The sequence below is a fragment of the Rattus norvegicus genome, chromosome 13, assembly GCF_021556685.1.
Source record: "Rattus norvegicus strain SHRSP/BbbUtx chromosome 13, alternate assembly SHRSP_T2T, whole genome shotgun sequence".
NCBI lineage: Eukaryota > Metazoa > Chordata > Mammalia > Rodentia > Muridae > Rattus > Rattus norvegicus.
The window spans coordinates 96,885,640-96,897,725 of NC_141546.1; the positions used below are offsets into that span (position 1 = coordinate 96,885,640).

A 12,086-nucleotide genomic window follows, 5' to 3' on the forward strand; every position below is an offset into this window, starting at 1 on the left:
CAGCTGGTTGACACCACCCCACTGAGCTTTGGGGCCCAGTAACTAATGCTGTCAGAAGGCAATCTACTGCTTCTGTGGGTTGCTGTCAGAAGGGCAGCCATTACGCTTTGTGTTACCCGAGTTAGAGTGGAAGGGGTAATACTGTGGGGTTCAGGAATGGACATACGTGGGTTACGTATGGGTCATGTTCCATTCCGTGGAGGTCACCAGGGATCTATCCCTGGTGGGGATGTCCTGGTCAGACTGCTGCCTCTGACTTAACTCTGGTTCCTCTTCTTGCCAAAGGTGAGAGGGCTGCCTGGTTCCTGCCAGATGACTAACATGTACTTGTGTAGGCTCCTCCTAGGTCGAGCCCACTGAGGCAGCAGCTGAAGAAACAACTGAGAAACGACCCTGCAGCTCCCTGGAGAGACACAGGAAAGAAAAACATGCACCCCGCTTGCTAGTGCCCTCCTTCACACTTCTTTGGTTTGCTGTTGCTCTGCTGATTTGTGTTGATTGACTTGCTATCTCTGGGCAGGGTGGAAGAGCAGCCATTTCTTCCCAACCAGAGCACTGCGTGCTGTAGAAAAGGCAGCATTGTAAAACCCCATGTGGGTACAGACAGAGCACAAGGTCCTCCCTCCACTCCCATCCATCTCCATCTGGCTGCAAAGACCAGCTGTTGTCAGGCCTGAAGGGGGAGCTGATGGCCTGCCCCCATCAGTCAGCTTAACGCTTGTGAGACCTGAGGGGCACTCCTTTCCTGGAGCTTCCGTTTCTCAGCCCTCACAATGGTTCATAATTCCTACCTTCCAACTCGCTGGGGCCCAGTGAGCATTGTAACACAGAGTGCACGGGGAAGCGCTTTGTAAACTGAGCAGCGTTATACAAATGGGATGTGTTATTTTTATGGCCCATTCTCTTCCTATAGTACTGTTAAGGAGTAAACAAAAAATGTGGGGATTGCCGTAATGCTACATTCGGGAGAAATTAAAATATGCTCACCATTAGTGAGCTCTTAGGAAAGACGTAGGAAATTCGCGTGGATCATTCTGGAAGCTCAGAACCATAGGGGGTTCCCAAGGTATCTGCACGCACCAAATCATAATCCCATCTGTGCTGCCAGCTAGCTGTCAGAGAGAAATGGATTGTTCTTGCCTCGTGGTAATGAAGTAAGTGCAGAAGATTACTGAATTTTCTGTCTCCCCTGGAATCCACAGACACCTGATCTTAAAATCTATATACACCTGAGCCCTGAGGGGGGGGAAAATATCTAGAAATGGAGGTTCTGAGGAGAGGCTGAATAAGTACTCTTACTGTTAGGGGAAAAATAAAGACTGTGCCTCGGCCGTATGTGAGTGCTATGCTGTTTTTATGGTGCTGTACCACTGTATAGGGATTGTGAAAACACCCATAATCCCTCCTCCCCCTAAAACAAACGTTCCTCCCCAACTCTTTGTCACAATTGACAAATTCGCCTAGCATGGCGAAATCTGCCTGGCCTGTCTTCTTCACTTATACTCTAAATTCAACTCCACCATAGAACTCTTGGGTGCCTAAGACTGATCTCTCAGATTTCTCTATGCCCCAGCTTGGGTAGTTACTAAGTTAAGAGATATTTTTCAAAAATTGCCTTTGAATAAAGACGTCATGTGTGTGCACGGGATGTTGGTTTGTGCATCTGTGTGTGGATGCACACTTGCAGAAGATGTCAGGTGTCTTTCCAGATCAGTCCCCACCCTGTTCCTTTGAGACAGGGTCTCTCGATGAACCTGGAGCTGTGCCAGCAGGGCCAGCAGTCCCTGTTTCTATTCCCTAACAGCAGTGGTTTTACTGTCACAGTCATAGCCACGACATTTGGCATGGTGCTAGGATCCGAACTCAGGTCCTCTTGTCTGCACATCAAGCCCCCTTACCCACTGAGCCATGTCCCCGGCTCAAGAAGGCATCCTTTTCAGCATCCGTAGGTGGTGAGTCAGGAATGCTTAATGACACTGTGGTTCCTCTTACATTATTAAATGACCTGTGTGGAAGGGCCTGTGTCTCATCAGTAGGCTGCAAGACTGAATGTCCTGGGAGGTTTCTTGGGCTAAGGGGCAGAGGGTAGGTCTCAGGGCCTCGTGGGGTTAAAATTCAAACCAGGAGCTTCTCTTGGGTTTGGTGGGGCACATGGCAGTCAGATGGCTTTCAAACTGTCAGGCAGAGGCTTCTTTGGTTCTTCTGGGACTCTGCCTCACCCACCAGCTCCTTCCAGGTGAAGTCTTTAGCTAAGAACAGGAAGAAATGAAAGGCTTCCAAGAAGGCAAGATACTGCTTCCTGGTACAGTCCAGAGCAGCCCAAGATACTACCACTCAGACGGTTCTGGGCTATTGGTTGACTAAGCTGATAAGATAGATGTTCTAAATATCTACTGGTGGGGCGGGTCAGGGAGGTAGGAGGACTGATTTCCAGTCCCGCTATGCCAATCTGGTCAGTGCTATTCTTTCATTGGGATGATGCCTCTTTTTTTTCCCTCACCCCTGTTGAACCACCATCACTGCACAACTTCCAGGCACGTACTGGACCAACCCCCAGTTTAAAATCCATTTGGATGAGGTGGATGAGGACCAGGAGGAGGGCACCAGTGAACCCTGCTGTACCGTGCTGCTGGGTCTGATGCAGAAGAATCGAAGACGTCAAAAGAGGATCGGCCAGGGCATGCTCAGCATAGGCTACGCTGTCTACCAGGTATCGCTAAGTCAGGCTCCTCTGTCACGGTATACCGATGTCTTTGATCGGGTTGTTCTGGTCAGTAACTGGAGCGCATCTTTCCTATTCTTCAAATTCTCTTATTAAGGTGTTGTCTTTGCTTCCTTGTATCTCTAGAACTCTTACTGAAGCTTGGGTTCTATAGTTATTCATCCCTGTGGCTATAATCTTGTCTGTTAACACTCGGATGCACAGTTCACTACACGGTACAGAGCAGTGAGAACTCAGGGTAAATGTGCATTTTAGACTCTTATCCGAGAAGAGGCGTCTCAGATATAGGAGCCCAGAACATGAAGGTGAAAGGCATTTGAGCAGTAAAATGCATTCCAGATGTGGATAGAGAAGCCAAATGTATACCAGCCCCTTCTTCTGACCATAGGGAGTCACTCGGAACTCATAACCACCAGTTTAGGTAAGAGACCCATGTACAGCCCCTTTGGTTCCAGGGTCTCTGGATTGAGGAACATGGCTGGTTCTTGTCTCAGGCTTCAGACTCTGCCTCAGGATGCCAGGCTTCTCCACTGATTATCCCTCCGTGGACTTTGTCTTCCTGATACAGCAAATCCAGCCTTCAGGTCTTCACAGTCCAGCTAGGACCATGCTGTAATTTACCCCTTTACCCAGGCGAAGACTCCATACAGTGTATCCCACGGGACTCAGGTTTTGTGTACTTGTGTTGCGGTAATAATAAAAAACAGGCATGACCAGTTCCCTCGTGTCACCGTTTCACGCTGGGCCCCTGGTCACTCCCTGGCATTAGTTCTGGCACCGTACGTCCATATAGAAATAACCTTAATTTATCTCAGCGGCGGCTGGTTTCAGTGAGGCACCACGCCACGTTAGCCTAGCTGTCTTCTAGCCCCAGCCGTCTCTTCACTCCCATTGCTAGTCACCCTGGCCAGCCCTGGCCAGCCCTGGCCAGCCAGGAACTCTCTGGTTCTAGCCACCCACCCGGTAAAATCAAGACTCAAAAAATTGGAACCGAACAATCAGATTTACATGTTAAGCACTCAATCCACAATACATCCACAGAATGAATTCACTGCCAATTAATAAAGGCAAAAGTCGCCCACCTGGACAAGACAAAGTTGACCTAGTCCACCTGGATTGGAATCACTTCACCATCTCCATCTTGATTCCCCTGGCTCCTCCTCCTCCTCCCTTCTTCCTAGACCTGTTCCCTGCCTACCCTTCCTTTTCATCCAGTGATAGGCTACGCCTTATCCTGGACCCGCCTTGCTGCTTAATGACGTCATCCTACATGTTTGTGTGTGTGTTTGTTTTTGGTATGATTTTATTATAAATGAATTTCTTGGTAAAAATACAGCTCTAATTAAAAGACTGGGAGCAGCTGGGAGGCTCAACGTCTTAGTATAAATTAGTGCACATAAAATAAACATTGTAACACCAAGTATTGTAATAAAATTTGTAACAAAGAAAAATTCAGTTGCCAAGCTCATGCCAAGCCTCCAGCCTCATTGATCATATTCTTAAGCTTGGGGTTTCAGAGGGGTGTGTGTGTGTGTGTGCGTCTGTGTCTGTGTCTGTGTCTGTGTCTGTGTCTGTGTCTGTGTCTGTGTCTGTGTCTGTGTCTGTGTCTGTGTAATTGGAGGAATGGCGGTAGAAAAGAATTGCTACTTAATTGCAAGGGAAAAGAATTGAAATTAACTCAGCTCCTTTTCACTCAGACTTAGCTCTTCCAGCCCTGTCTAGACATAAATACTGTAAAGCCATCCTCGCTGCTTACAGAGATAGGAGCCCAGTCCACATCCATCTCGTCGTGTATGCATCCCAATATGGCAAACTTGCCTGAGCACCTACTCTGTGCCATGTGAAGAGCTACAAGCTGGTGACCCTGAGGAACAGCACAGGGTTCCTGTCCTCAGGGTGCTCACAGTCAGGAACGGGAAACCCAGCCTACTCAGCTGACAAGAGAGGTCTGCAGTGGTGGTTCCACCGCAGGAGTGTGGGCTCCTCAGCTTCATGCTGGAGGAGACTTTGATCGGGTCTTCAAAAAATGACCTGGGTTTCAAAGGTGGCAAAGAGAGAAAGAACATTGTGGCCTGAAGGGATGCCATGTGCTCCCTGATAGCTTAAAACTCAGTGACAGTCCTAGAGAACTGACAGCTAGCAGGAGCGGTTACAGAGTGAGCCACTCAAGGACGCTTGGCCAGTGCTTTATCCTTCAGGCCTCCTCATTGTGCCAGAGCAACAAAGCGATCTTTCTCAGTAGCTGTGCATGGTGTGGTGTTTGCACCAATAAATAATGCACACGGCACGTCAGTGTCGTGTATCAAATTATAGCTGTTTGTGAAATACACCAGGGTATGTGATCTGTGGTCTCACTTCTTGTCGCTGGAGGCATATCATTTAGAGCTTAGAGTGTGTGAGCAGATTGACTTTAAAGTCAAATTGAGGAGATGGATGTAGGGAGCAGCTGTGGTGAGGGGAGTAGTCTGGGTGAGGGGAGCATTTTGGGTGTAGGGAGTAGCTGGGCTGCAGAGAGCAGCTAGGATGTGCAGAGGAGCTTGGCTAGTTAGGAATATCATACTCACCCCTGCGTTACCCTTCTCTGGCTGGGACTGCCTGAAACTGGACTCTAGCCTGAGGTTGAAAACCTGTGTCCAGTTGAGAAGCTGCCAGGCAGCCCTGAAGGCTAGAGAGCCCTTCTCCTGCCACCCACTCAGGATCTTGCATTTCACAGATGGCTGCCCTTCCAGTCTTTGTGTGGGCAGTGGCTGTTCCTATCTGGCCTGGGAGACTCAGGGCCAGGTGGACTCAAAGTATATTGCCAGAAGCGTCCAGGTTGTTGAGAGAAAGCTGGCCAAGGTAATTAGGAAAGTTCCTGGCAGGGGCAGTGAGGCCTCGGTATGGCTGATTGTGTTTTAAACTTCAAACTAGAGGAGTGCCAGTGTCCCTTGACCACTGTGGTTCTGCTCAGAGGATGCAGCCAACTCTCAGAGTGGAAGGCAGTTGCATAATGGGCCTAAGGCTCTTTTGGTTCAAACAGCCCGTGTGGCAGCAGCAGAAGAAGGGCACAGGAGGATTGGGGTCCTCTTTTCTAGCCTGGCTCGGGAACAGTGGGCATAGCAGGGTTCCCTCTCTGGGTCTGAGAGTTCATCTCCATAGCTGATGTCTTTGATTTTCCCCAGAGAGCTGCAGCTGAGCTAGTGAGAAAGAATTCACCATCACATGCAGGCAAAGAAAAGGGAAGAGGATGATTGGGGTGAGGGAGTCAGAGGCTAGGGGGACGCTTTCTCTCCACATCCCTCTCTCTAACACCAGTACCACTCTCCTGTCTAGCTTTCCGCACGGCTAGATGTCACTATCATAAAGGAAGGGGCCCGTTAGTTCCAATTTTAAAATCCCAGAGGAGTTTCCTGTAGGGCTAGTTTGGATCACCATGGGCAAAGACAGGATCAATTATGACGTCAAGTTGAGTGGAATTTTCTTTCCAGCCAACTCCTTGATCTGGAAGACTAGGGTAGGAAGTCTCTTGGAAGACCTTGAATCCAGCTTAAGCTCAAATGTTATTACGTTTGAAGCATTTGGGAGATCCCGGTAGATTACACAATTAGTAAACAAAGTGAAAGGTAGGAACCCAGCCCCAGGGATCCAGGACTCAGCAGTCTGCTTTGAATCCATCCATCACTTCCCAGTTCTGTAACGCCTGCCACTCCTCGCCTCAGCACGAGCTCCCTCCCTGTGCTTGGCCTGCCTGAAAGGTGTAGGGAGAGATGTACAAGGGGAGGGTTTGAGCTCTCGGGTGACCTGCTCTTGTTGGTTTTCGCCTGCAGATTCCCAAGGAGGTACGTGAGTATTGCCTGGATGGAGGTGGTCTTCATTCGGTAAGAAAGGGCACACCTGTCTTTGGCTCCTTCCTTCTCTTGTGGACACTCCAAGGATATGGTGTTCTCACTGAGAGCCAGTGAAAACGAGCTCAAGTCCCAGCTGCCAGGTCTGTGGGAAGAGAGCAGGGGTGACCCTTGCCCCCACGTGCATGGTGGGTTGGTCTGAATAAGGTGATTACAGCATACTGTAGGACCCTTCTTGTCTGGCCAGCAGGAACAAATGCCCCGGTGTCTAGTTAGAAAGGGAAGGGCCATGCTCGCCCTCTGTGCTCTGTCTTGGTCCATGGTCCTCAGCAGCTCACAGCTGGCTTGGGGAATCCTATCAATAATGTCCTTGTGGTTTGAGGTCCCCTCTAACCTCCTGGGTCTTGTTCACCTGGACCACTCACCTCAGAAGGTAGGGGTCTGGAAGCACTCCTGAGAGGGGACCTGCATGTCCCCATGGGAGGGTACAGTCAGCACAGAGCAAGGCCCCACCCAGAGTATGCTGGCCCAGCATCATCTCAGCTGCAGCCTAGGGATGGTTAAAAGTCTTAGTGTACAGACGGCATCCCAGCAAGTCCCAGCAAGTCACAGCAGCATCTTGGGGTCAGGAGAGAGCAGGCACTGTAGGTTTATAACCAGCCTCTTGACTCTCATGGCTGGGCTTTGATGTGGATCAGTTACACTAATTATGGACCGGGGTGTACCACGCTGCAGCCTCCTCTCCTCTCCCAGGTTCTCAGCACGATCAGGAGTGTAAATAGACCAGCAGGGTCCAGATTCATAGACTTGGGCCCAGGCTATGTTCCCAGATTGCAGACTACTGGTCTGTCCTGCCCTTGGATCACAGATGCACGCCACTTATCATGGAGGGGACGGCCCAGGTGGGTGGTCTGGTGCATTGTTTTAAGTACTAGAAAACAACGGAAACTGAACCCGAGTTAAATTCCCATCAGATTTGCTCCATCGATATGGAGTGTGGGGTCCTGTGTGCACATGTAGGATTTTCCCCCAGGGGCATCTACAGTGCCCTTGGCGTGATCTGCAAGTGTCAAGGAGTCTTCTGATAAAACTTGAACTTACCTCAGAGTCCCTGGAGGGACTGGTAAAGCACAGACCACCTGGCTTCACATCTATAACCCCTGGCTCTGGGTCCAGGGTGGGCCTAAGGAGTTGCCCATGCTCCACCCTGTAGGATTCTGCTGACCTTAGTCTTGCACTCTGAGAATCACCCTCAGTTGAATCTGCTTGATCCCCGTATTACCATTGCTAGCTGAGTCACATCAAGGGGCGGTGTGAAGGCCAGAGACCCTTGACCCCGAACTGGACGGAGTCTCCATTAGCACAACAGAAACCAGATTCTTGCCTCAGTGGCTCCAGGTCCCATTCTGGCCTCCCAAGGATTCTTTGATTGGTTCCACCCTTGGATTCTTCCAGAAACTCTGTTTGCCTTTCCCCTGTCAAGCCCAGATTATAGTTAACTGCCCATCTGCACTGACTGTGCCTTTCTCTGGGCTCTTTCCTCCCTCATCTCCACCAGGGACAGCAAGAATGACATTGAGCTTGTCACACTTTGGTGTTGGCTAAGGTCCTGCTGGTATGCCCCAGCTCTCTCGTGTCCAGGGTGTAAACATTTTCAGAGGGAATCCCAGCATTGTGGCTGACTTAGTTGCCACCTGGGAGGGTCCCTGAGGAGTCCCTGTCAGGGCAACGACAGAGGGACAGGTGGGCCTACTTTTCTCCCCTGATCAGCAGAACTGAGATCCGGGGAGGGTCTGGTGAGCATGTATGGACACTGACCGCTCCAAGGCGGGTGTTTCAGCCCTTGCAGCTTGCCTGCACCTGCCTCTGTCACGGGCATCATATAAAGATTGATTGTAAGGATAGAGGGCTCTGGGGAGGGTAATTACAGCACTAACAACACTGGCACCTGTGTTTTTAGAGCACTCCGCAGTCAGTAATTAGCCTGTGTCACACAGAAGCAGCCTCCCCACTCCTCACAACAAACTCATGGGGGTATCTTACCCTGTCTGTGGGAGAGTCCTGACCCCCAGGAGGCCAGCAATCAGGCTTGGATGTAGCTGCCTCCTCTGTCTGTCTTCTTCAGAGTCTGGTCACTTTAGTCACCTCGCAGAGCCCTTTGTTTGAGGGCCAGCTGGACTGTGAGACTCCATGTTGTTCTTGTAGAGACAGCTGTGGGTGCTTGCTGCTGGAATCATGAGGAGAACTATGCGAAGCTCACAGTAGACACCCAGAGCTCCAGTCTTCGTTTAACTGGGGGAGGGTAGAAGGTCTGGCTGAAGTCACAGCTAAGGCCACAGCCTCACTGGGCTTAGCAGCCAGTAGGACACCCCAAGACCACTTGGTGGTTGACACAGAGTGAGCTAGCTCGTGACTGAACCAAAAGCCTCCTGATTCTTACACATTAGGTACAGCAAATCGCCCCTAACTCGACAGGGTGGGGCTGAACTCCAAGGAGAAACTGACTCTGCCCATTGATTTGTGCAGTTGGAGAGTCACACGGATGCACACCTTGGCCGGGACTTCTTCCTGGGACGCCAGCCCTCTACCTGCTCCAGCACTTACATGAACCTTCGGGAGGTGTCCAGCAGGGTCCGACTCCCCCCGGGACAGTACCTGGTGGTGCCATCCACCTTCGAGCCCTTCAAGGATGGTGACTTCTGCTTGAGGGTGTTCTCAGAGAAGAAGGCCAAGGCTCTGTGCGTCTACTTTGTTGAGTGTCGGGGGGTGGGGGGGGGTCGGGGGGACGGGGTGGGTGTCGGGGGTGGGCGGGGTATCAGGGGATGTTTTCTGAGTTAGGCCCCAGCTGGAAGTGCAGCATTGGGAGGACCTCATTGTTAAGTGACCTGCCTCAGGATCTTAGCTGATGCTCCTAAAGGAAGTTTGGAAAGTATGGCACCTCCCGGGGACCTTCTCTGGGTGTGCCTCCTGCTGCCTCCACTTTGTTCTAGAGGGCTGGGAGTTTCCTCATCCAGAAACCCGAGGCTGGGGAGAAAGGGCACCAACAAGAGCCTTTAACCAGCTGTTCTACCATCTGGCAGAGGCTGACGAGCTAGGGCAGTGCACACGGCACACACATACTTTGTACATACACCACACACATCAATTATATACACTACATACAACCTACTCACTATATATATGTGTGTCATATACACTAGACATAGATGTGACATATGTGCTAAATGTATACTACTTATACACGCCACATTATACATGCATGCACACCATGTAGATGCTATTGAGAAACATACACATGTACAGCATGCGAACCATGTATATCATGCACACACACAGCGCATGCATCCAATACATAACACAAACATGCAACACACAAACCACACATATATATTATATACACCACATCATATGCACACAACATATGACATGCGCATACGCCTTACATTATTTGCATAACACACACCATACATTTCAATATCACATATCATACTATGCACACATACCACTAACGCATAACAAAAATATGCTACACTCATTCACTACACATCGCACACAGGACATCCTCATGGATGCATAGAAACCATATACATATCCTATGTACCACATGCCATGTGCATCGTCCACCCATACCGCACCACAGGGCCTGAGCACACAGCACACTCTCACTGCATACCCTGCACCGTGTCCCCACTCCTCACTTCAGGCCCCCACGAGGCCAGCAGAACCTTCAGCAGTGAACTTTTCAGAAGGGAGAAGAGCGGCCACAGGAGCGGGCAGGAGTGTGTCTCAGAATGTTCAGTATTCTAGGATCTGCGGGAGACCAGTGAACCCCTTATTCCATGAAACTTAGGATGGGTTGTATGTTGGGGCAGTAGAGAGGTAAAGGATTCCTTATAGGAATTCAGCCATACAGTAAGAAAAACAAAAACAAAAACAAAAAAACCAGGAGCTAAAAATACTGGGTGTGGAATCCCCTTAAGAGGAAATTGTCCCTGAAAGGACCATTATCTGAACTTGCTTTTTCATGTTTAACTCATTTCTGTCTGGATTTCAGGGAAATTGGGGATACTGTATCTGGACACCCTCATGAGGTATGCAATCCTATTGGGCCAAGCTCTCACACTACTGCATAGCAGACGTTCAAGCTTCTTGTTGATTTGACAGAGTTCTTTATATATCAAAAACGGTAGCATTTTATTTCTTTGGGACATAGTACTATAGTGTCTAAGGAATGATACCAGAGGCTGTCCACTAGTCGTCTACTGCTGCTACTACTACTACTACTACTGCTACTACTACTACTACTACTACTGCTGCTACTACTACTACTACTACTACTACTACTACTACTACTACACACACACACACACACACACACACACACACACACACACATGTTTGTATGCATACTCACAGAAAAATGTGCAGGGTTTGAAGTATGAGTTCAATTTCTTCTCCTTCCCACATGGTGTGCGTGAGTGTGTTCATGCATGTGGGGTGTGTGTGTGTGTGTGTGTGTGTGTGTGTGTGTGTGTTTTCTTTCTGTTCCATGGGGCAGGACCCAGGGGTGGGGGATGTCTTCACCCAACACAAGTCCAGTCCAGCTACATCCACTGTTCACCTAAATGGACTGAGTGTCTATGTGCAACTGCTACTCAAAGTGCCCTCTAGTGGCCGAGCTGCCATCTTGGAACGAAGGCGCCGGGATAGACATGCTCTGTTACTGGAAATAATCAAATGTGTAAGTTTGCGTTTCTACAGTTGAGTAGGAACATGGCACCTGAGGATCCATATGCCTGGGGCTTGGGTATGAGCTTGCCCGGCAGGAAATGCCCTGTCATTTTTTTTAATCTTACTATGCTAGTCTCTGTTTGGTGTGGTTGCCCCCAGGACCTGCAGCCCTCTTGTGAAGCACCTCTCTTTAGCACCAGCCTTTCCTGGGCTCTTGGTAACTCAACTCTGGGTGCTGATGGTAGCTTAGCCTTGTTACTTCCGGGAGTCTTATCATTCTTACTGGGGGTCACAGGATCGTCAGAGGAGCCACAGCGTGTTGGTGTAGGCCACACAGAATTGCAAGTCTGTTTTGATTTCTGCCCAATGATTTTAGAGTACATCATGGAAACAAATATAATGCTTTCCCTTCTGAAAAAATAATTAAATTGTATGTGTGACAAGTATCATCTTTTTCTTCTAAAGGTCACATGTGTGGTTTTGGGTTTGTGTGTTTTGTGTGCGATGGTGTGGTCAGTAGCCTCCTGGAAGAGGTAGGTAAACAGCCCTGGAGGCTGAGAGAATAGGATGGAGACAGGAAGTCTCATGGCCTTCCAAGACGGGCGTACAAGTCTCCAAGTCGTGGGCTGGTCGTTCTTTCAGCAATCTCTGTTTGTCACACCTAGGATGGTAGGGAAGGGCAGAGAGGGGTCTGAACCTTCATTCCATCACTTATTAGCTATGTGGCCTTGGCCTGCCACTGTGCGTGCGTGTGTGTGTGTGTGTGTGTGTGTGTGTGTGTGTGTATGTGTTTATGTGTGTGTGTGCAC

At 49.6% G+C, this 12,086-nt stretch overlaps 1 protein-coding gene across 6 annotated transcripts in view; it reads left to right on the forward strand.

Moving 5' to 3' along the window:
- The window catches only part of Capn8 (calpain 8), a 64,851-nt gene that overhangs the window by 41,049 nt on the left and 11,716 nt on the right, over positions 1 to 12,086 (forward strand). For 3 of the 6 annotated variants that reach the window (NM_001446712.1, NM_001446711.1, XM_087579904.1), the window contains one exon: positions 336 to 1,335. In NM_001446712.1, coding sequence (NP_001433641.1) covers positions 336 to 346 — 11 coding nt within the window. In that variant the 3' untranslated portion in view covers positions 347 to 1,335. Of the gene's footprint in view, positions 1 to 335; positions 1,336 to 2,534; positions 2,726 to 6,528; positions 6,541 to 9,072; positions 9,285 to 10,600; positions 10,638 to 12,086 lie in introns of those variants that run through there. The other 3 variants (XM_087579903.1, XM_087579902.1, NM_133309.3) reach the window with 2 other exon arrangements.